Consider the following 25,390-nt stretch of genomic DNA (forward strand, 5'->3'; position numbering starts at 1 on the left):
AACATTTTAACTTCTACCTTTATTATGAAACCCCAATTTAAATAGTAAACAGTGGACATAATCAACTGATTGCAGTATGGGGCAGATAACAGAAGTAACACTTGCCTCTACCACCTCTGTAAACACTCCTATTGTACAAGTTAGTCATTCAGTGCTTAAACTTTAACAGGAAAAACCTTCACTCAAGCAAACATTTTAGCATAAGCTGCTTTTTCCTTTTCTTTTTGGGCCTTTATCTTCTGTTTCACCTTGAGTGCTTCAGTTTGGATAGCTGTTTAAAAAAAAAAACAAAAGCATAATACATGGCTTTCCCTCCCCTATAGTTGTCCCACAGCACTATATCAAGTATCCATCTCTATTTTATGCTTTACATAGGCTAAACTGTGTCTGCCTGCATTCTAGTCAGGGAGTAGTTATCAAGCTGCGTAATAATGAAATAAATCTTCCCAAACTGTTTTTTCCATACAGTTGTAGAATAGGATAAATAAGCTCACAGGAATGGAAGCAGGAAACAGTAATGACACAGAATTCCTGATCCAAAGAGTAACATTCAGTTAAGCAGCAGAAAATGGAAACAGCCCAGAAAGCAACTTCAGATTTTTTTTAGGGATAAAGAATGTGCAAACCCCAATTAGTTCTTGCCGAAGCAGAACTGTCTGAGCAAAGGAGATGAATGCCTCTCCCTCTATAAAAAACAGTGATAAGGCAGAAAGCTGTCACTTTTTGTGTGTGGAGAAAAGTTATCAGCAGCAGAATTCCTCTGTATTCTATGCCCTGCAGGTGTATATACAGGAAGAGGGGGGGGATTCTGAAAATCTGAAACTTGTCAATTTTTAGAAAGAGACCTCACAAAAGGAAAAATCCTCAGTCTTATCGGTCCACTGTTAGTTTTACGTTAGTTCTGCAAGAGATGAACTATGTAAAAGACTCTTACAGAGAATAGATGCCACATTGCTACCTCACATTTACCTTTATCTTCAGGTGTTATCTCTTGAGCCTTCTTAAGATCAGCCTTCAATAAAAAATACAAAAAAAAAAATAAATAGATGCTTTATTGATCCTTTAAAAAACAACAGCCACAAAAATAATAGTTACCAGTGCCTGATCAAAATCTCTTATTCCCTCCCAGCCTTGAGCCCGCCTGTAAAGTGCTTTGGTGTTTGCTGGATCTAGTGCAAGTGCCTGCAAAATGAATAAAAGTGATTTAGTATTAATCAGTGTACTCTAAAGCCTTCAGCTAACATGAAGAGCACTGAAACACACACAATTAGGCAACCCATCTATCTTAAGGGTAAACTGCCTAAAAACACATCAAATTTTATAAATGAAAGCACCATCAATCTAATCAATAGAGTGCAGTATAACCATAAGGGTTTATCTAGCACGTTGTTGTATTGTGTATTAACAGTGCTGATACCCTGTCTACAGAGTGAGCCCAAAAGCAGGTGCAGCTCCTCCTACCCCAAAAAATTCAGGGATGGTGGTATTAAGGATAGATTTGTATGATAACTGCAAATTTTCTAACCACTTAAATAATGGATTCATTGAATATTTAAGGACCATTAAATCATCCAGTCTGATCTCCTGAATAACTCAAGCCATTAAATTCCACCCAGTTACCCCTGCAGTGAGTTTAATAACTTGATTGGCTAAACCGTATCTTCCAGAAAGGTATACAGTCTTTATTTTTAAGACATCAAGGGATGGAGAATCCACCAATTCCCTTGGTAGTTTGTTCCAATGATTAATCATCTTCTATTAAAAATTTGGACCTTATTTCTCATTTGTATTTGTCTGGTTTAATCTTTCAGCCTTTCTTGGCTAGATTAGAGTACTCACTATTTTCTCTCCCTGAAGCTACTTGTACATTAATCAAATCACCTCTCAATCATTTTGATAAACTCTCATCCTCAAATCATTCTAATGTCTCTTTTCTGCACCCCCTCCAATTTTTCAATGCCTTTTAAAAATGTGAACTGCACGAGTGAGTGAAATATTCCAGTATCAGTCTCACCAATGTTACATACAGAAGTAAAACCATCTCTTTACTCCTACTGCTCCCGTTTATACATCAAAGGATTGCATTAGTTCTTTTTGCCACTGCATCATACTGGGAGTTCATTGCTGCATTATTTGTCCCCTGTAACACCGAAAACCTGTTCCAGAGTCTCTTTCCAGGATACAGCCCCTCATTCTTTGTTTCTTGATGCATAGTTTTGCATTTGGCTATATTAAATTTTGAATGGGGACAGTTTACAAGCAATCCAAATTGCTCTGTAGGACTACCCTGTCCTCATCACTTACCATTTTGCCAATCTGTGTCATCTGTAATTGTAATCAGCAACAATTTTACATTAACTTCCAGATCATTGATGGAAATATTGACTAGCACCAGGCTTGTCACCATGCCATATGGAATCCCACTAGAAACTCCCTCATTTGATGATGATTCCCTATTGACAGCTACTTTGAGATGTCAGCTAGACAGTTTAGTCCTTTTAATGTTTGCTCTGATTTTTAAATTGCTAATTTTTTTAATCAGAATGTCATGGGGTATTAAGTCAAATGCCTTACAAAAGTTTATTACATTTATGTAGTTAAATTTATCAACCAAATTTGTAATCTCAAAACATGAAATCAGATTTGTTTGACAAGAAAACCATACTGACTGGCATTAATTCTACTCTTATCCTTTAATTCATTATCAGTTGAATCCTTTATCAGCTTTTCCATTCTTTTGTGCAGGACTGATGTCAGGCAAGCTGGCTTACCTATGAGCCAGGCTCATCGTGTTTTCCTTTAAATATTGGCATTCTTCCAATCTTCTGGAATTTCCCTGGCAATCCAAGATTTATCAAAAGTGATCAGCTGACCAGAGATTGCCTCAGCTGACTCTTTCAGCACTTGAGTGCAAGTTATCTGGGTCTGCTGATTTCAAAGTGTTTATCTGCAATAATGTTGGAGAAAAGGTGGGGGAAGTAATATCTTATTGGACCAACTAATAAAAATAACCTACTAAAAGTTGTCTAACGCCCTCAGTTATTAATGGTCTGGAAAATACTTCATCTTTATATGAGGAGTACATCATTATGCTTTTTTTCTCCAAATTTGTAACAGTTACTGAACACTTCTGCCTTTTTTCATCATTATCAATTTATGAGCTCCAAATACACCTCTACCTCGACATAACACTGTCCTCGGGAGCCAAAAAAAATCTTACCGCGTTAGAGGTGAAACCGTGTTATATCAAACTTGCTTTGATCCACCAGAGTGCACAGCCCCGCACCCCCAGACCGCTGCTTTACCGCATTATATCTGAATTTGTGTTATATCGGGGTAGAGGTGTAGTTATGGGCTTATAACTGTTGCTAGGTGTTCTTTTGTTCCTCAAACTTAACTCCTATTTGTCCTTAACCCTTGAATTCCTCAGTTTTCTCTACTAATGTTCTGTACTTTGTTTCCAATTTACATCAATTTGCTATATTGCTTTTTCATTTCTTATTGCTGCCTTTTCTTTACCATTTAGCCAAAGTTATCCATTCATTACAATTAACCTGTAAAATAAAACTAGAAATCTGATTCAAAGAGTGAGGATAAAACTTGCTGAATGCTACACAGCTATAAAAAGATTCCTTGTTTCTGAAAGATAATGTAATCTATTGTTCTATACAAATTAATAGCGCTCCCAGGAAATGCACAGCTTGCATTTAGTTCCAATAAATAGTAACTTGTATTCTGAAATATTGATGTGACTCCACTAATATTTTTTCTGAAGAAGTAAACAGCCTGCCAAAAATGAGTTAATTTGTATATTAAAATTGGTTTGCACTAAAGACTTGCCTATCTTCCTTTAATTTATTATAGGAAAATGAGCCTTTCCAAACCTGATTTTGAAAGAAGGCTTTTAGTGTTATCTTCATTTTCCAAATCACTTTCTGCTAATCAAAAGATGAAATTTAGCTTACCTCACAACAACTTTCAATAGCTCCCTGCCAGTCTGATACCTTCAGTTTACAAGCAGCAATATTTAAAAGGCAGGTCAAGGCAGCAGGATTCAACTTTGCTGTATCTGACTCCTCCAATATGGCTTTAGAAGCCTCCACATACCTGCACAAAACAAGTTTACATATTATATGTATTAGTGTATATACTGTAACTTGCACCATTAACTTTTTTCTGCCCTTTGCTATCTTGCTGAAAGTGTATGCAAGAACTACCAGTCACATGTACTCTTATCCACCTTAGGTTACTATTTCTAAACATCCATGCCCATTATATTGTTATATAAAGGAATTAAACTGAACTTATCATGCTTCCTGTAATTGGCTGTTGAAAATAAAAAGCACTCACTTTTAAATAACCATCTTTTACACAACATTGCCCCTTCCTGCTCTCCAAGTATTTGGCTACACTACCTGAATTATTTTAACTTCTTGTATTTGGGACTGTACAGGTAAACAATATAAGCTGTAGAGTTTGCAAAATGCAGTCATTTACCTCCAACAAACAAGACTGCCGTAGGAAAATTAGTGGAGAGAAAAGAGGAGGGGTATAACTCCCATTTCCTTGTGATGCTAGTGTCATAGTTTGAAGAAACTTCACCTACATCTCCCCCACCCGGCTCCATGGTCCACTCCAGGAATTCCTAATCAAGTCAAGTCTCCAGCCAGCACCAGTCCCTGGGCAGGAACCCTTGTTTCACTCCCTTCTGACGGGGGTTTTAAAGCTGCACAGCTCCCTGGGATATCACAGTACAGGGTAAACAAGCCAGACTACCTAAAGGCCATTGTTTTCTCTCCAATGGCTCTGCACATTGTATTTGCCAGCAGTTACAAGTTACCACATGGCTCTTTGGAAGTAAGCACATTTATTCTTAAGGTAAATGCATTACAGAGACGACAGTGAAAATGCTTATGTGCATGCTAAAACCTTACCCGAGGTCACCCATCAGTCTTATGGGGCCTTAGTGAGTCATTATCTTTCCAACCCTTCTGCAAGGGTTGTGGGGCCTCCCTTGGACAGATGATCCTGTCCGTTTGCTGGATCAGAAAGAAGGCCATGCAATAGGTTAAACACAGCCTTTGTATGCCAAAAGCCCTGTCTTCCAAGACTCTGGAAACCCAACTTGAATCAAAATATGCAAACTTCCAAAGGATGTAGTACTTCTCTGGAGGTGATTACAACTTGAGTGATTCTCTTTAATGACCCCCACTGTTTTAGTTCCTGAAGAGCTGTGGTAACCTCCTTCTTGGAGTAAGACACAATCATACATACAAACCCTGGCCCACAGTTATACATGAGCCTAATACAATATGTTTCCCAAAGATACTGCATGCAGTTGCAACACTTGTCATAGCCAGTTCAAGGCTCTGTTTCTGAACTTCAAAGTCAACATGGGTCAGGACTCAACTACATCAGTGACTTCATCTCTATGCACGAACCATAAAGATAGTTGAGATCTTCTGGGATAATGCAGCTGACAAAGGCAAGGTGGAAGCATAATCAGATGAGGTAAGGAAGTCAGCCTGGCAACAAAACGATCATACAGAAGAAATCTGATTACTCCACAATTCATCTGTTTCTAAGATGCACATTCTAAGACCTTCCTCTTTGGAACAGTGTTTCCATCAGCACAAGATTGACAAAAAAAAAAAAAAAAGATTTCACATATGCTCAATTCAGTCAGAGCTTCCTGTAATCAAAGAAGAGAAAAGACAGAGATCACTGAAATTCATTAGGGACTTAGCTAAGCAGATCCCATTTAGTTATGAAATGTTTGAATACTGCAACAATGGATGCTATATAAAACACTAAAAAAACCAGCATGCTGGACAGGCGGAAGGAAATTAATTCTGCAGTTGAATGCTCTGCCCCAAATTGATGTCAATAAAAGAGGTTTTAGAACAAATTGATTAACAGGAATAAGTCACCTGGAAGAGACAGTATTCCCTGAAGAGTTCTAAAGGAACTCAAACATGAATGTGCAGAACTACTAACTATACTATGTCACCTATCTTGAAATCAGCCTCTGTACCAGATGACTGGAAGGTAGTAGCTCATGTAACACCACTTTTTAAAAAGGGCTCCAGAGGCAATCCTGGTAATTACAGGTTGATGAGCCTAAATTCAGTAGCAGATAATTCTGTTCTTTACTATATTTCTTTTATCAGACACACATAAACATAGTTTGTTAGGAAAGAGCCAACATGGCTTTTATAAAGGGAAATCCTGCCTCAATCTATTAGAATTCTTGGAGGGAGTCAACAAACATGGATAAGGTTGATCCAGTCAATAGTGTACTTGCTTTTCAGAAAGCATTTGACGATGTCCCTCACCAAAGGCTCTTAAGGAAATTAAGAAGCCATGGGATAAGAGGGACATGTTCTCATGGTTCAGTAACTGGTTGAAAGAGAGGGAATAAGTGGTCAGTTTTGACAATGGAGAGGTGAACAGTGGGGCTTCCCAAAGGATCTGTACTGGGACCTGTTCTGTTCAACATATTCATTAATGATCTAGAAAAGAGGGGTGAACAATGAAGTGGCAAAAGTGTAAGGATGATACAAAATTATTCAAGATAGTTAAGTCCAAAGTAGACTGCAAGGAGCTAGAGAGATCTCATAAAACTGGGTGACTGGGAAACAAAATGGCAGATGAAATTCAACTCTGATAAATGCAAAGTAATACACATTGAAAAAAATAATCCCAACTATTCATATACAATGGGTTCTAAATTAGCTGTTACCACCCAAGAAAGATCTTGGAGTCACTGTGGATAGTTCTCTGAAAACTTCCACTCAATACACAGCCAGAGTCAAAAAGGCTAACAGTATATTAAGAACTATTAGGAAAAGGATAGAAAATAAGACAGAAAATATCACAATGCCACCATATAAATCCAGGGTGCACCCACACCATGAATGCTGTGTCCAGTCCTGGTCATCCCATGTCAAAGCAAAAAAAATAGTGGAATTGACAAGGTTCAGGGAAGGGCAACAAAAATGATCAAGGGTATGTAGAGACCAAAAAAGATTAGGACTGTTCACCTTACAAGAGAGACAACTAAAGGAGATAAGAGAGAAGTCTATAAAATCATGGAAAGTATGAATAAGGAAGTGTTATTTACCCTTTCATACAATACAGAAAATGGGTCACCCAATGAAATTAATAGGCAACAGTTTTAATACAAATGCGGAAGTACATTTCACACAACGCACAATTAAATCATGGAACTCATTATCATGGGATGTTGTGATGCCCAAAAGCATAACTGGATTAAAATAAGAACTGGATACGTTCATGGAGGATAAGTCCATTGATGGCTATTAGCCAAAATGATCAGGGACACAACTCTATGCTCGGGACACCCAAAACCTCTGACTACCAAGAAGCTGTGAGTGGACGTCAGGGGTAGATCGCTCCATAATTGCCCTGTTCTGTATACTCCCACCAAAGCTCTGGTAGGGGTCACTGTCAAGGTACTGGGCAAGACATACCACGGTCTGATCCAGTATGGAAGCTATGTTCCTATGCCAACAGTTAAGCCCCTGACAATATTCAAATCTCAGAATATTTAATTAGAATGCCTCATCTTGGTTTCTGCAGCACTACACGAGGAAACAGGTGGTCTGACAGAAGAACCCTAATCCATGTAAAGTTTTCAGACAAAACTGACACTATTCTGACAGCCAATCCTGAAGTTCTTATTTATGAACAACTTCCTAAATGCCTACACATGTAAAGATATCAAGGAAGTAACCAATTAATACCAAAATTAGTAAACAAAATGACTGTATATTCATGTACATCTTTGTAGTACTAATTAATCCAATTTTGCATCTGGAACTATAGCTGACCGCAATAAAGACTTTCCCTCGTATAAAAAATTCTGAATTTTTGAAAACATTCAAAGTTCAAAAAAATGTTGCTGACAGCAAGAGGAATGGTGAAATTACTAGGGAGCCTGGAAGACGGGGCTTACAAGCAGCCTACAGGGTGGGGAGCGCTGGAGCCTGCAAATCCCAGCTCTAGTAGTTCCGCAGGACTGCTACCAAAGAGCAGCTTTGGTGGGTGCCAAGGTGCAAGAGAGGTGGGCAGGAAAGCGGGCAGAAAACATGACAGGTTTTTCACAGGAAACCTGACTGGGTTCTGTTTTAAAGTGTCAGTGAAACGAAAACATTCCTATGGAACATGTTAATTTCAACTAATCGCTATTTTCCAGCGAAAACACACAAATGTTTCAGGACAGGAAGTGAAGATAGATGGAGTTGGTAGCACCATGTATAGTTCCGATTGCCCAATAGTTCTCAGAATAAGAGCAGTTTTCCACTGTTTATACTTCGTAAACTTCAACTGGGCTGATATTTTCCATGCCAGGTGTCTGCCTCAGGCTGAATTTTTTTGTAGTTTCTGCAGAGAAGGTTCAACTATTTCTGAAAATGAGATTAAAGTACAGTTTTGTCCATGTCAAAATTCTTGCAACTGTTTTGCTGAATAGCTCTAGCACCTCTAATGCTTTACAGCAGACTTGAAATTTGGCTTGGGGAAAGAGGGAAATAAGTCTCCCAGGTGTCAAGGCCATGCTTTTTGCCTTTGCATGAAAATTCATTCAAATATGGCCAAGCTATGAAACTCTGAAAATCTCAATTCATATATGATCAGTAGAGATTTTAAATAAGAATTTTTACAGCTATATTCTCTGAAAATTGTATCTGTACTAAGCATGCTTCAATCCAGGACACCAGCTGAATTGGACCTTCCTTTCGTGATTGCTGCTCCTGGCTGCTATGGGCCGCTGTGGCAACAGGCACTAGAACTGTGAACAGAGAGACAGTCTCTCCAGGCTCCTTCTGTGGTGGACCAGGCATAGAGATGAAGTATGCAACCTAACTCAGGGCAGAGGAATGCAAGAAGGAAAAGATCTGGGGATAGGGAAAAGACTGGATCTGGCTGGGTAAGAAGGATGTATGGGAAGACTTGGATGACATGCTTAAGCAGGGAGAGCGGGACAGGTGGAAGACAGACTGATGAAGATCACATGAACAGGGAGACTGGGAGGGCAAGAAGCCTGAGTCAGGGTGGGAAGACTAGGATGAGGAGTTAGAAGGATGGGAGGAAACTGAGGTGAGGAGCCTTGAGAGGGAGCCTGGGGGATGTTGACTGGGAGTGGTTAGGAAAGAAGACTGGGACTAGGGCAAAGAAGAGAGTTGGGAGAGAAGAGATGGTACTCGGATGAGAAGCTGAGGGAGGAGATGGGACTGGGACACAGACTGGCTGGAGGGAATGGGCAGCAGGGTCTGCCCACTAAAACACACCCCTCTCAGGAACCTGGAATGGAACCCAAGATTCCTGAGCCTCAACATTCCTCTGTTGTCAGCAAATATCTGTGAAAACCTCTGGCAAAATGCATCTCATCCTCCCCCAGTGACTGGTTCACAGAATGACAGCCTATGGCTGCTATCACTGACTCCATTAGCTCAAGTGACCTCTCCTGTCGATTTAAAATGTACCAATTTTACTGATGTCTAGGGTTATGATTATGTCATGGACATTTTTCATAAGTTTCATGGCAGGGATGCAGGTAAAAATAGGTAAGTCACAGAAAGAGGGTAGTGGGGAGCTCTGTTGAGGGGGCAGGGCTGGAAAGCAAGCCCACCTGTCCTGTGGGATCGGGACTGATTCCCTGCTTTGGGCTTTGCAACATAACATAAGGGGTGACAATGCCACTCAGGTTTGGTGTATCTGATCACGCAGATGGAGACAGCGGGCCAGCCACACCTGAGGGGTAGAGGATTGGAGGGGGAAGGAGTCAAAAGTGCATTTAGCCTTGAAACTGTGACACAGTTACCACAGACACCTACTATCTGGTGTGCATGGTATTTCAAATACAAATTAGTGGGTTCCAGCTCCAACTAGTTTTCAGCTATTAGACATAACAGACAAGTTAAGAAATAAAGGCTGGGAGGAGAGGGCAGGGAAGGATGAAGAGAACAGTAAAAAACTGAAGGTTTTTGTTTTGTATCCAAACTTAACATTTTAGATTCTAAATGCTGTTTTTAGTGCTAGGATTTTTTTAATTCTAGAAAAACATCAACTGCTTGATATCGAGTCAATTTCAAAAGGTGAGTTAAGTAATTTTCAGCACTACACATGCCGCTGAGTGCCTCTGCCAGTGTTTTTAGTTTTACAATCATGTCTTATTTTTAAAAAATATCTTCCCTGTTGTGTCGAAAACCAATACAGAAAGGGAGAAAATGACTGTAGTGAAACTGACTATATGCAAAAACAACGAGGAGTCCTTGTGGCACCTTAGAGACTAACAAATTTATTTGGGCATTAGCTTTCGTGGGCTAAAACCCACTTCATCAGATGCATGGAGTGGAAAATACACTAGGCTAGTATAACGTGCTGTGTTTTTATACCTGCCTACTGTATTTTCCATTCCATGCATCTGATGAAGTGGGATTTAGCCCACGAAAGCTTATACCCAAATAAATTTGTTAGTCTCTAAGGTGCCACAAGGACTCCTCGTTGTTTTTGCTGATACAGACTAACACAGCTACTACTGTGAAACCTAACTATATGCAGTACTATCAAATGCACACCAAAAAAAACTTGATTTTCATCCTTATCTCTTACTTATTCTAATTTTAGCTCTTTAATAAGTTAAAAGTCAGACTAATTTAACCTGACAGTGGCATTTTTAAGTTACTATATTCAAAGTTTGGTGAGCAATGATCAGTAAGAATGCAGATGAAGAGATCAATGTAGGAATGACATCCGAAAGCCACTCTAGCAGAAAGATTTGAAAGAGACTAAGGTTGCCTGGGCACAAGGCTCAAGGACAACATTCTAAACAACTTTGGATGGCATTAAAGAAAAGGTGAAGAGTTGCTTGAGAGAGACAGGCAGGAGCATGCTAAGTAAGTAGAGCAACAGGCATGACAAGGAGTATAGAGACTACGCAATCAAGTGCAGAGAGCTGTTCAGGGTCTTGAAGGTGAAGGCCAAATTTGAAGTTGTAGAGAGACATTGGCAAACACTGCAGAGACTCTGGGGGAGGGGGAATAACTGTTGGAACAGCAAGCAAGAATGGTTATTGGTCACCATAAATCTGTACAAAATTCATACCAGTGACCTAGAGGTGGAAGGTGTCACATGTCCTGAACCATTCAGTCCCCTAAGTTTCTTACTGAAAGTTTTTCTGATTTCTAACCAAATGAAATTTTACATTTTTAAAAGGCAAAAAACTATCTAATAAAACCTTGTGTTTCCAAGTGAAAATGAGCGCAGGACTGGAATTAATAAGCAGTTAATACATAAAGCAATTCTTTCTGACCTTGCTCTTGGTGTTTCAAAACACGTCCAAGGTGTGCATGGATGACCCATTGTGCAGCATGTACTCATTTTTAAATGAGCAACTAAAAATCACACATTCATTTTCAAATACAAATGGGGGGTGGGGGGGAAACAAGTTTATTTTAAAAATTTCCATGTGCTAACATTTCATGGAAATGTTAGCATGGATTAAAAGCAACTGTTTGACTTACAATAGCAGTAACCCTTACCTTAAGCCCTTAATGTACTTTTTAGTTGCCATTGCCCAGTTCTGTGATTTGAAGAAAGTATTTCCTATATTCTTTATGTCTTCTGCTATAGACACAATCTTGTCAACCTATTGAGAAGACGAGAAAAAAATCCTATAAAATATAAGTATTAAATTATGTAATTTATACCAAGCTGCAACAAGTCTTTGGACAACTTAATATTTAACAGTAGGATCCCAAGTCTACTCTCTTTCAAAGATTGCCAAAATGCACCAAAAACACACAAATATTCCAAGTTTTGAAAGAAAACCATATTCAAACTGCTACAATACTCTATTATGTGGACAACACGTTCTCCTTGATCAATGGTATGAAACTCCCATTGAGTTGTACATGAGGGAAAGAACATGAGAATGGCCATGCTGGGTCAGGATATGGAGCTGGATGAACCACTGGTCCGTCGTCTGACAGTGGCCAGCACCAGATGCTTCAGAGGGAATGAACAGAACAGGGCAATTATTGAGCAATCAATCCCCTGTTGTCCAGTCCCAGCTTCTAGCAGTTAGGGTTTAGGCACACCCAGGGCATGGGATTGCATCCCTGATCATCTCATCTAATAGCCATTAGTGGACCTATCCTCTAGGATCAGGGGGACAGACCTTAAGAGAACGAAACCTAAGAGTAATAGAGAACACGCAATCACTAATTTAATTGTTTGCCCCTAAATGCAGTTACATGAATGAACATTCATTCCTCCTTAATCCAGGATCAGGTAAACAGAAGCTTTGGCTGTATCCATAAAAAAAATGAGAGATTTGTTAATGATGCAGGTACATAACCAATAACTTCTCATTCCCAAAAGTATTTTGTCTTTTGTTTCCCACAGTTCAAGGCACAGATACTTGATCTGCATAGGCCCTCCAACCAACAATCAACTACTAACACACTTCTGTCCTTCCCTCAAACCACTTCTAGATCCATAAAGTAAAGCTGATAGTTAACTGCCTGTCTGTTCTAAATCCATCACTCCTGCTTCAACTTAGAAGGTACAAGGCTTTCAAGTGTCAACAAATGTCTCTATCAGTAATTTAACAAACTGCAATTAGTACTGTCTTTACCACAGCCACAGACATGCAACAGCCTACTCCAATTTCCCAGCAAAATCTAGACTTCTAAAAGTTCAGTTTCAAAAAAGTATTTCCATTCAGTCTACTGCAGCACTGACCCAATAAAACTATTCATGTGGCAGATAACTGCCTATCCTGCCAAATACAGTGGCAGTGTTGTCTGTCTACACAGGGCATGCCTAGAAATTGCTTTGTGGATGAAAAGTGTGGTAATGAGATGATTTTCTAACTATGGAAAGCAACTAAATAAACCGTTAAATAATTTCCAGAGTATGCTATTAATACTATGAAATCCCATATAAATTATGCCTCTGGAAACTTGTCACTACAGCACCACAATGAAGAACTGAGTAGCAGAAATAAAGGAAGAATAGAAAAAAACATCTAAGTGGAAGGTTTTGTTTTTAGCATTATGTGCACTGGAAAAAATAAACCATAGCATTAAAAAGAGCAGCTAAAAAAGTATCACAAAATTCCCCATCATTACATCTAACCTGCCCTAACAGACTTCTTAAAAATAAACTGAAGTCTGGTGAACCTGACAACAATCACCATATATCTGAGGTTATGTAAATGTCATTGCGCAGGAAAAATAATTGTCTTCAAAGAAAAAACACTTACATCTTTTAAATCTACATCTGAATCTTCAGGGAAATCTGGGTGAGTATCTCCAGAGCCATCCATTGGGGAAATTCCCCAGTTATCGCCTTCCTTCAGCTCTCCACATTCTGCAATAATGCACAACTGTAAAAAACAGGAGGCGTACAATATACAATGTTGCCATTCACTAATTGGAAAGCTTTAGTTCTTGTGTATTTCCAAAAGATCAGTGAAAGTATTCTCCTGTCACTCCCAAACTACAGATTTCAGAGGCCTACTTCAGCTGTTCCTAACTATCCTTATGAAACTCATCCGCTTCATTTTCAGTTTTACTGCAAGGTAAACTCATCAAGTTCAACCACTGGAAGAAGCATAGGGCTATTTATCCCATAGTAAAACTAAAGTGCCTAGTTTTCACTGTGTTTTTACCTCAGGATAGCTCATGCATGTTAGTTACCAAGGTAAAAAAACCCCACCTATTATAGCAGTGAAGAAGACAAGGTTATATGTGAAAGGGTGACACACACACACTACCGCTTCCTGCTGCTGCTCTATGTTTCTTGGAAGCACCAACTAAGCCTAAGACCACTTAGCTTGTAAAAATCTAGCAGGATCACACCACAAAAAGTCATTACACTAGGAATGACTGCATTGCTCATCTAGGCTACCACACATGAAAAGAAAAGTATGTGTATTTTTAGGTTGGTAGCAAAATAAATGCTTTCCTTTACAACAACAAGGGAAAATTTTCAGATATTATGGAGGGGATGTAGATGATGAAAAATAATTGGTCATATTTTATGTTTGACGAAGAGGCATAGTCCCCTAACATAGCCGTGTTAAATGTACTAATTATACTGTTTGCTCAATGCTGTTAGACCATTACCCCCCCCCCACTCTCCCACCGGTCCCCTAAACACAGAATGGGAGCCAAGAACTCCATATGTCTACTCAGCTCTAACACTAACTCCTTCTGCAACCTTTGGCAAGTCACAACTTCATTTATACAGGTTTCAGTTTCTCATACCTCCAAGGTGCAGAAACATTATCTTCCTCCCTCATTTCCAAAGGTGGTGTGAAAATTGATTAGTGATTACTAGTTAATGTTTGTAAGAGTTTTACACATGTAGAGTATTAAGAATTAACAACTATAAAATACTGTAACCTTTCTCCCTTTTCCAGTTTTTAATACTTTGATCTAAATATTTTATTTAGGATTAGTAAAAGGCTTTACCAACCTTGTGACTTTTAGCCTAGAAATCATTTTTACAATGGAAGATAAAAGCTAATCTGAAAATGTTACATGTCCTGCAAGACAAAGCTCAGTAAAAGCTGTACTTTTTCTAGTTTTGATCTAACAAAGCAAACCAATTTTGAATCATACTGAAAAACACAACTAAAATTAATTCTCACAGAAGGCACCATATAATGGAACAAGTGTCCTCCGAGATGTCCTGATCTTACCTGTGCAGGTTTTTCTCCATTCACTTCAACATTTTCTAATATTTTAGCCACACCCATCCCTTTGACCACCTGGCCGAACACCACATGTTTCCCATCCAGGTGAGGAGTTGGCACCGTTGTGATAAAGAACTGAGAGCCATTTGTATTGGGTCCTGCATTTGCCATGCTCAGCAGCCCTGCCCGATCATGCTGTATGAGAAAACACCATCAAAGCAAATATAAGTAAGATCTGATTATTCTACAAGGTTACTACGATATACTACTAGGAAAGCCAGTGTACCCCAAATAAGAAGCACACATTGATAACCTGCAAGGGGCCTGAGGGCCACACATAATTTGCAACTGGCTTCATCTTCTCTGACATCAGAGGACAGTTGTCTTTATTGTATTTCCTATAGTTGGTTGCAAGCAAGCTTAGTGATTTGGCACTTGACACTACCCAATCAGTTAACAAGAAATGTTGCATTGGCTGTTTAACTGCATCATTCAACTCCATGTTATCTAAACACCAAAACTGGAGAAATCGGTTGAGGGGTGCCTGATGTGATGCTCCCTAATTCAATCTCCTGACATTAAAACCAGCTCTCTGTGCCCCATTTAAAAAACAAGATACAGTAACTGACTCAGTAATAATGCAATTAAGAGGAAATTGTTAAATACTTTCTTAAACCCTATCCAGCAAACACTTGTGCATTACTTATCTTACATGAGTAGTCTCATTAACCTTAATGCACCTATTCACATGAACTGAGTTACTTCCATGCTGTTTGCAGGACTGAGGCCTTATACTTTAAAACTTATTGCTGTATAATCACACACTTTCCCCCTACAATTCTTTTGCCTCTTTGTAAGTAAGCACATGGATTATTTTGCTTCACCATCCAGATTTTTTCTCTTTAATACTTTTTTCTAAATGACAGACAAAAAGTTTCATGTATATTGGAAATATAGACTTGCGACATAGGAATTCTTGCTTACCCTACAGAAGCCATGCTTCTTCAAGAAGTCGTAGTCACTCTGGATCTCAAAGTAGGTGCATGTGCAATTCATGTATGCAAGACTGATTTTTATAGCATTCTCATGCTCCAGTATGAGGGTAAAAAGGGTTGGACAGCCGCAACCCTCCCTCGAGTCCCTCACACTTCGAAGCCCATGGTAGATGAGGACTCTGGAAAGCAGGAATGGAGAGCATGTCATGGGATCCACACTGATCTCGAAAGAACATCCTCAAAGAACCACAGTTACTGTAGGGTAAGTACCCAATTCTTTTTTCTTGAGGTATGTGTCAGTGTGGATCCAACAGTAGGTGGCTGGCAAGCAGTATCCCTTCAGGATGGTGGCAATGAGGAGTTTCAGCTGCCTCAGTAGAATATTGACTGTCCTCCCAAATGTGGCAACTGACCTAGTAGCTAAGTTCAAAGCACAGTGTTTGACAACGGTCCATGCTGCTGCCTTGTAAATCTCTGATACTGGCACACTTCTGAAATAGGCAGAAGATGTCACTTGAGTTCTGATGGAGTGAGTTTGGATGTTTGGTGGGAGAGATAAAACAGCTGACTGGTAATACAAAGAAATGCACTGTGTATTCCATTTTAATATATCTGATGAAATAGCTTGACCTTTGGAATAGCTCTAACCAGAAACATACCAGGAGAGGGATGTCTGAGTGTTTTGGTTCTGTCAGTAAAAAAAGCAAAGTCCTGGACATATCCAGTATGTGCAATTTCTTTTCAACTGGTGCCAAACGTGGTTTCAGGAAGACGACAAGCAGCTTGATAGAATTGATTCAGATGAAGTTCTGAGACTACCTTAAGGATGAATTTCAGATTAGGTTTTGGTACCACCTTGTTCCCATGGAATGTTATATAGGGAGATTCAGCCTGAAGCACCACTCACTTTTCTGGCTCAAGTGATAGCGACTAGGAGGATCATCTTCAGAGTGAGGTAACATAGGGGAAGAATACTGACAGATGCTCAAATGGCACAAATACATCCTCTGATTGGTGGGGAATTGCCTAGTAGCCCTTTAAGGAACTGATACCATGGGTGAGAGAAGACAGAGCATGATTGCATTAGCAGGTGACAAGTTGAAATCACTAAGGTGGATTTTAAAAGAGCTGTGTGAAAGACTGGCTTATCTGAGGTGCAGTAAGTACCATGGATCTCTGGTATAAAGGCTGGTGTTGGGTTGCCCATATTGAGAAACTCTTCTATTTGGCAGTGCTGAGTCAACCAGCCCCAGTGCCAACAAAGTTATTGGTGCCTGTGTCGATGACTCTAATGCCAATATGGTTGGCACAGTTTTTGACTATGTTTTCTTTCCTGTCGCTGCTTGATGCTGTGGAGTGGTGTCTACTCAATGGAGCTCTCGCTGAAGATGAACCTTTCCATTCTTTGGAACTATGGTAGGCTCCACGGTGGTATATATCAATTGCTTGAGTAGGTGCAGTTTCAGCTGTACATCCCTCAAGTTACAAGTCCTTGAGGAGAAAAATTAGCACGACATATACTTATTGGGAATGCGACTTTCCCCTCAAACAGAACAGATATTGACTATGTCCTTTGACCAGCAAGATAAGTCTGTCACAGGCCAAGAAGAGTTTAAACCTGGATGATTTGGAATCCACCAGAACAGTAGGTTCAGAGTGCCGAGCCCTGCTGTATGGGGAGGCATAGATGGGTCTCTTCTTCTCTTTTTCTTCACCAAAAAATTTGAAGCTCAGGAGTAATGGGATAGACACTTGCTGGCTTCCATCTCTTTGTCACAGGCAGTAAAAAGGAGTTGAGTGAGGGTCATGGTCACTCTACCCTTTATGTTCTCACCAGGGCTTGGAGCTGTGCTCCGACCCTGCTCCAGGCAAAAATCTGCAGCTCCACTGCTCCAGAGCTGCTCCGTGCTCCGCTCCAAAGCCCTGGTTCTCGCACAGGAGCACGAGAAGGCACTGGGTGCAAGCATGGCTCCCATGGACACTTCTATTTACAATAAAATCCCATCTTGCATGCATGAGCTGCATGTGCACCTATAATGGAATCCACACCGACACACCACAAATTTTGTTTACAGCAAGACTTTCCAACTAACACAAACTTAGGAGTGCAAAAACATGAATATAAGATGGCCTTTATTAATGTTTCTTTTCCTGTTATGGAAAATATTTGCATGGAAGTAAATATTTTCTCCCAACCTGCCCAAATTTTGCGTCTGCTGGATTCTGCAAAGACAACATGAATCCAGTATTTACCAAAAAATGGAAAAAGATGTGATGCCACAGAATCCTCCTTCTGAATTTACAAGATTAAGTGTGAGAAATCCCTTGTTTTAAATCACAAATATATGATGACAAAACCTATAGGATTTATTTAATTCTAAAACACTGTATATGAAACTTTGCTCCAGAAATAAAGTTCCTCTGATAATCAATGTAATAATTTTATCATGGAATATTTCCTCTCCTTCAGCCAAGGTACACAATGCACAATTTAATGATGTCATTCTGTTCATGTTTTAAAATTATAAAGTTTATTTAAAGTGCTGCTGCCCTTGTTTTGTAGGAGTGATAGTCTGTTCCCTAAAACTGAAATATTTTACAGGTAAAACTACTACTACTTTTTTCACCTCCTCATAGACCGACATCATCATAGATCATAATAAGCATACTAAAATTCCACTGGAATAATAATAACCAAACCACCCTAATTTCAAAAACTGATTCCATTTAGCATTTTTAACTACTTTACCTTATAATGAAAGTTTTCATCTTCGAATTTTTCTCCATATATACTTTCTCCACCTGTGCCATTTTGATTTGAGAAGTCTCCACCCTGGATCATGAATTTCTTAATAACTAAGTAGAAAATGAGTCATACGACATGGTGTCAAAGCAGGAAGAGTATTAAGCAGGATTACATTCAAGGTGAAGACCAACCCCACTTCTTCAACATGAGTCTTAATTCCTTTATTATTTGAATCCCCTAAACATTTCCATAGTTGCAACCAGAAATTCATGCCTTCTTGTGGCTTAATATAGCAAAAGCAAAATGGCTAACACTCAATCAAATTTCTCACTGGGCACATAATTCTGCAATACCAGAAATAAGCCATATATCCTTAGCATATAGCATGGTTTGATAACTTGCATCTATAGCCTATGTATTTTTACAATTATTTTATGCAAGAGAAGGACGGACAACAGAAGTGTAATCTTGAGGGTAATGCAGAGAGCGAATCATGATCAGCAAAACAGTCAGGTGAGTCAGTTATACCCAAACAAAAGTGAACAATACTTCTTAAGTTATCAGATTCCGTCGAATGTATCCATTTTCAGCTTTTTGAACACTTGACTCTCACACCTCAATTGGAAAACCATTTAACCTATTTATCACTCTCAGTAAAATATTTCATTAAATGATTCATTTATATCTGCAAATGTCAAACAGCATCACCTAAGTGAAAGAACAGGGGTCAGGGTGTCAGAAGGCCTAGTTTCTATTCCAGATTGTCACTGATTACGTGACTTTGGGTGAACTGTTTGACTTCCCTGAGCCCCAATTTCTCCATGTGTAACATGAGTAAAGAATTATCATCTCATTTTCATAAAGCACTTTGAGATTTTTGGATGACAGTTAAAAACTAAAATGTATTAATAATTTCAAAAACCTTATGTCCCGGAGTATGATGATTGTTTTAGAGAAATGTATTTTTCAAAGCTTTAATAGTCTATCTCCTCAACATATGAAAAAAAGTCCACAATTACAACAGAGCAATCTGGGATATAAAAAAATTATTTTCACATTAACTAATGATTTTATATTTATTATAATGCAGTTTCATATTAGGAAGCCTACAGCACAGACTGCAGGATGTTCTGGCAAAGCATAACATGTACACACAAAACCAGGATTCAGTCCACAAATGACAGTCCTTCCTAATAACCTCCACCACCAGCTGTTGTGGAGAAAAACACTAGTAAGCAGCAGCAAAGAAAATCCCTTGCTCATACTGGACCTTACCCAAAGCCCAATGAAGTCAGTGGAAAGCCTCTCACAGCTGTACTACTGCCATTGGAGCAAGCCTACTACCAACGATTAATGCACTCTCTACAAAAATATGGTCAAGGTAGACGAAAGATAAAATAAAGAGGGATAAATAATGCATTTCTACTATTCTCTAATCCATTACTTTTCTAAACGGAAAACTCTTGTATTAAACCAAAATATCTAATGAAAGGCCATATGTTATGCTAAATCACTTAATATATTTCTACTGTAGCTTGACTCTGCGTTTTCTTTTCTTCCTTTCTGAATTGCTAACTCAAAAGGATTTAAATATTGAAAGTCCAAAAAACTCTCCCTGAGTTCCATGAAAGCCAGATCAGCCCATAACTTAAGTACTGATCACAGTTAGAAATCCACACACATCCCTACCACCCCAATATTGAAATCAAACTGGTTTCAAAATACTTGAAGTCAACTGTTAATATTATGCAACTTAAATAGAAAATGGAAAAAGAACAACAAAATAAAGATGATTCAAACTTACTTCTATGGAAAGGGCATCCTTTATAATGAAGAGGCTTTCCAGTGGTAGGCCCTATCCCTTTTTCTCCTGTACATAGTGCACGGAAATTTTCAGTAGTTTTGGGCACAACATCTGCAAACAATTCTAAGACAATTCGACCAACTGGAATATGAAAGAGAGAAAGAGGACGAACACACATTTCAGTCCAATCCTGAAAAAACACATGGAAGAGCCCAACATCTCAAGACAAACATGTTTATATGGCAGTTCTGTAAGTGTAGGAGAGGGGCGGAGGGCAGGGGGGAATTAATGATTTAACAATGGCTTAAATACTGTTGATTCAACTAACCTAATTCTTAAAATATACAATTTTCTATATCCCTCCTACTGCTACCATGGGTGGAGCTAGTGAATTACAGCTACAACGTTTGTTGCCATAGATACAGTCAGTGAAAAACTGATTAAGGGGGAACTGGTTAAGGGGGAGACAATGACAGATGTGTCTAAAAACTATTTGAAAACAATCCACACACATATTATATGAGTCAAATTCTGCCCTTGGATATACTCACAGGACTCGCATAGACTTAAAAGTGCACCACATTTGCGCAGCATGTATTCTTGTTAGAACTGGTTGGGAAATAGAGTTTTGCTCTATGGAAAATTTCAACTGCTTTTTCTTTTTCATTGTCATTTTCCATGGAAGATTACTACTTTTGTTGAAATATCGAAACCAAAATATTTTGGCTCAAAACCAGGGTGGCCATGCAGGGTTGTTTTTCAGCCATTCATATTTTTTTAAACAAAATCTTCCAAAGAAAGTGAACACTTTGTGGAAAAAAAAAAATCAAACCTCTTTCCATTGAAAAATAGTATAAATGGAATTTTTTTGACCAGCCCTAATCTCCATACTTAGACTTCAATCCCACATAAATGTATAAGCAATACCACTTTTATGTATGTGGACAATCACTGAATGGAACTACAGTTTCCCTTTAAAAAACATCTACTCTTAGATGCTACAAATGTTTTTACTTAAAAATGAAACCTCAATTGGTAAACAAATCCATAAAGCATTAATCTAATTTCACAAAGCTGCCTTCTTACAATGATTCCACTCCAAGCAGCTGTTAACTGTCAGTGGTGCTGCTGTTTTCTCATCAATCTGACAGTCAATTAGACAACTTCCAAGTAAGGCAATTCTTAACATAATTTTGTGTATGAAAGCTAAATATATGAACAGTAAATCTAATAAGGGAGTGAAAGTAAATTAAAATGTTTGAAACTGTAATTCAGTAAGTTGGTTTTAGCATTTATTAAAGAATTGCTTACTTTTACCTTTTTTATTCTCAATATTACCGTTAAATAAATCACACGTGAAATTCTGATAATATGGAAATGTCTATCTTTACCTAAATCTTGAAAAGCTAAATTTTCCAAGAGTAGTTTGTTTGTTGGTTGTTTTTGTTGTTGTTGTTGTGTTTGTTGGTTTGTTTGTTTGTTGGTGTGTTTTGTTTTGTTGATGTGTTTTACACAAGTTGGAGGTAGCTTTTGAAAGTTCTACTTCAGTGAAACCCATGATCTCAAGAGGCCATCGACTAACACGCATTTGGAGGCAAAAATACCTATGAAGAATCATTCCCCGCTACCACCACTTATTCCTCCCTCTAGCAGCAACTTTCCTTTTTTGCAGCAGCAGCCAACTTATGTCCTGTTTCGCTATGACTATGCCATGGCACTTTAAAAAAAAGTCAATAAAGTGACATGAAGTTTTGAATCAGGGGCTACTAGACTTTATCCAGCTGAGAGGATCACTCTAAACAAGATGGAACATGGCACGTTGACACTAATAGTCCCTCTGGGGCACATATCCAAAGTCAAAACAATCGTGTGTGCTACAGTATATTACCCAGACTGGGTGGTATTTCAGCCAGCCCGATTTAAGTGTGACATTCACATAGCACCTTGTGCCTTTCGATTAGCGTTTGTGGAGTCAGGTCTGCACACTGTGAACTCTTTAGGGTAGCAGACACATCACACTGTGTGTCTTTATTGCCATAGCAAGGACTCCTATTATGGTGGTAAATCCCCAATAATTTGCTCTCCCATGTTATGCCCAAATTCATCGTCAGCCTGTGAAGCCTGGTGCATGGGTCTGTTTCTCTGGGTTCTGATGATGTAGCCCTAAGCACCCCTCTCTCTATTCACATTGTATACACTATTATAATCTTTGTACAAAATATGCCTAGTGAGGTATCATTTGAAAGTTAACTCACTGATCATTAATATTCTTGCATGATGTATGTACACGGTGTGTATTAAGAGTTATGCATATATGCTGGAGTTATGATTGAAGTGTGTTTATCAGGCACGTTGGGGGAGATTTTAAAATAGGTTTATCCTAAATAAAGGAATGGGGTTTACCCATTACCCAAACAATAAATAGGGTCATCAAATTAACAAGGGGTGGGAATGGGGGAGGGGTAGCAAGATTGTAGGAAAGAGAGCAATTTGCATTTTAGTAGACACCAGCATGGGAAGAAAGAGTATGGAGCTTCCTTCACCACCAGATGTCATGCAGTTTTCCTCACAGCTTGAATAAACTTTACTTTGAGGGGTAACCTTCATACCCTCAGAAGAATCCATTTCAAAGGTTTACTGGTCTATAAAGACAGGGAGTCTGAATCTCAAGTGAATGAGCTGATTATACACAATATGACTGTATTATAAGAGTATTTAGAGTGAGGTCTTTTCTGAAAGCTAATGACACTCTGCTGATTAATATCACCGTGAAATGTATGTATTAACATTATATGAGGGAGTGTGGATACTTAATGATATTATGCTTTGATATCTGTGAACAAACGGAGACAGGTTCTATCCCAGAGAGGAGAGAAGGAAGCTATTTACCTGTCTCCTATGTAAATTAAGTATGAAAGAATCCAAACAATGGAAGCCCTATTTACACAGATATCAGCAATGAAATGGGAAGATCATAGAACAGAAAAATAAAAAAGGTCAGGAAATCTCTTGAAACAAAGTTATTTAACTCTGGAAGATATAAGCAAGAACCGAAACCATCTTTGTGTCCATCATTAGATAGACACATGGGAGCAGAGCTCTTGGAAGCTGGGAAAGAGAGGTCCTTCAACCAAGGTGGGCTCTGAAGTCTCTAGAAACTCGCTATAGATGAGGTACCTGCTTGAACAAAGCCTGTACCTTGCTAAATTATGTTTTAGACTTTTAGATGTGTGTTTTCACTTTTGTTTGTAACCATTTCTAACTTTTATTCTTGAACTCACTTAAAAGCCTATCTTCTTCTGTTAATAAACATGCTTTACTGTTAATCTAAACCAACAGCACGTGTTTAAATTAAAGTGAATGTTAACACCAGTGAACATGGCAAGCTGTTGCGATTTGTCTCTTTAAAGGAGCAAACAGATAGTTGTATTCCTCTCAATGTTGCAGAGCACCAGGGTTTGGGAAAGTTCAGGACTGGAGGTGTGGGGGAGAGGTCACATCAGCCAAGTCTGGTATAGAGAAGAGCAGTCTGTGATCATGGCTGGCAAGCTGCTGGACTCAATGTGGTTGACTCAGAGCTGTATAGAACATAAATGCTGGTTAGCTGCCTGTGTGGCCCAGACTTGGTCTACACTATAGAGTTAGGTCAACATAGGCAGCTTATGCTGGCCTAACTATGTCAGTGTCTACACTACAGGCTTCCTCCCCGTGATGTAAGTGCCCTACTACAGCAACTAAACCAACACCTCCACAAGAGGCTTAGGTTGGTATGCACAGCATCCGTGTAGAGACACTGCATTCCTTGCATTGGCTGTCTTGTCCAATTCAGGGTTCTGGGAGCCCTGAAACGGACAAGAAAGCAGGCTCCTGGCTCCCCAGCTGGGCTGCTGCTGGGTCTCAGCTCTAAGCTAGGCACCTGAAGGTGAGAAGCCCCTGGGGGGTGGAGGGGTAGCAGCTGGGCTCCATGCGGGTAGCTGGCTCTCAGCCCCCCCATTCCCCACCGCTCCGCTTCAATCACTGGAAGCGCTCCTGGTGAGGCCGCACATCAAGGACAAAAGGAGAGTAACGGGGCCACCAGCCACCACAATAATTACTGCAGCGGCTGTAAGTCAACCTATGTTCCTTACTTAGGACTGTAGTGTAGACATGTCCCCAGATAGGGCTCTCAGGGCTGTCCCAGGAGCAGTGTCGCCCCTGCGCACCACAGGCAGGCCCCGACAGAGGGCTGGGCTGGGAGCGCTCAGGGCCTGCACAGGGCGGGGCAAGTGCACGCAGACCCCGCGATGGGAGCAGGCAGGCAGTGCCGTGACAGCCACAAATCCCTTCTCGGATGAGAGGGGGGCTCCCCACAGAAGCCCCCGCCAGGCTCGCGGGACCAGCCCCCTCCGCTCCCTGTACTGGGTCTCCCAGCCCGACGCACTACAAACACAAAGCAGTTTGGGGCGGGGGCTGCACAAGAGCCACCCGGGGCCCGAGCAAGGCGCGCAGAAACCGCGGCTGCCCCTGCCCCTTTTCTACCCCGCCCTCCGGGGGAGGGGGCTGGAGAGCGACAGCCGCGGCGCGCTGCACTGACTCGCCCCGCGGGGTTGTAGCGGAGCTGCCCGCCGAGAACCTTACGCCCTTGCGGCCGCCAACGCTCCTTCCCCGGGCTCTCGCGCCCGTTCCCCGGGGCAGCGTTCCATCGCCGCCCCTCCCGGGAACGGTCCCTCTCGCGCCCCCCCTGCCCAGGGACCTTCCATTTCCTCACACACCGCGTTCGCCTCCGATGTCCACATCGAAGAAGACCCTGGGATTGGCGACCGGGGACGGGGGCGCCATACTGCAGCTACCGGCGGCTACGCTGGTCGCTCCTCCCCGCCCGGCCACGTGCACTGAGTTGGCTTCCGTTCCGCAGGGATCGGGAGAATAGCTCCGGCCATAGGCGTGGTGCTCTGGCCCTCCCACTGCTGCTTCCTGTAAACCTCTCGCAGGCCAGTTAGCGCAGGGAACCGTGCATCCAGAGGGGTCTATGTGACCGCACAGGAGCCCTCCCTGTCCGATACTCTGGGGTAGGGTAACCAGATGTCCCGATTTTATAGGGATAGTCCTGATATTTCGGGCTTTTTTTATATAGGGTC

The 25,390-nt window shown here is 40.3% G+C and overlaps 1 protein-coding gene across 2 annotated transcripts; it reads right to left on the reverse strand.

Annotated features, from left to right (window-relative positions):
• On the reverse strand, positions 1 to 25,158 carry PPID (peptidylprolyl isomerase D). 2 transcript variants are annotated; one of them, XM_034770911.1, is made up of 11 exons: positions 25,025 to 25,158; positions 20,274 to 20,414; positions 18,473 to 18,579; positions 14,735 to 14,923; positions 13,292 to 13,414; positions 11,565 to 11,671; positions 5,442 to 5,525; positions 3,966 to 4,107; positions 1,096 to 1,182; positions 970 to 1,012; positions 1 to 271 (listed from the first exon to the last, which is right to left on the reverse strand). In XM_034770911.1, the coding sequence occupies exons 1-11, from the start codon at positions 25,089 to 25,091 to the stop codon at positions 183 to 185; spliced, it is 1,179 nt and encodes a 392-aa protein (XP_034626802.1). In that variant the 5' UTR covers positions 25,092 to 25,158; the 3' UTR covers positions 1 to 182. The 2 variants fall into 2 exon arrangements, with proteins under 2 accessions (XP_034626802.1, XP_034626803.1); XM_034770912.1 differs by lacking the exon at positions 5,442 to 5,525.
• Between the last annotated feature and the right edge of the window lie 232 nt (positions 25,159 to 25,390).

Source organism: Trachemys scripta, chromosome 5 (assembly GCF_013100865.1).
Source record: "Trachemys scripta elegans isolate TJP31775 chromosome 5, CAS_Tse_1.0, whole genome shotgun sequence".
Classification (NCBI taxonomy): domain Eukaryota; kingdom Metazoa; phylum Chordata; order Testudines; family Emydidae; genus Trachemys; species Trachemys scripta.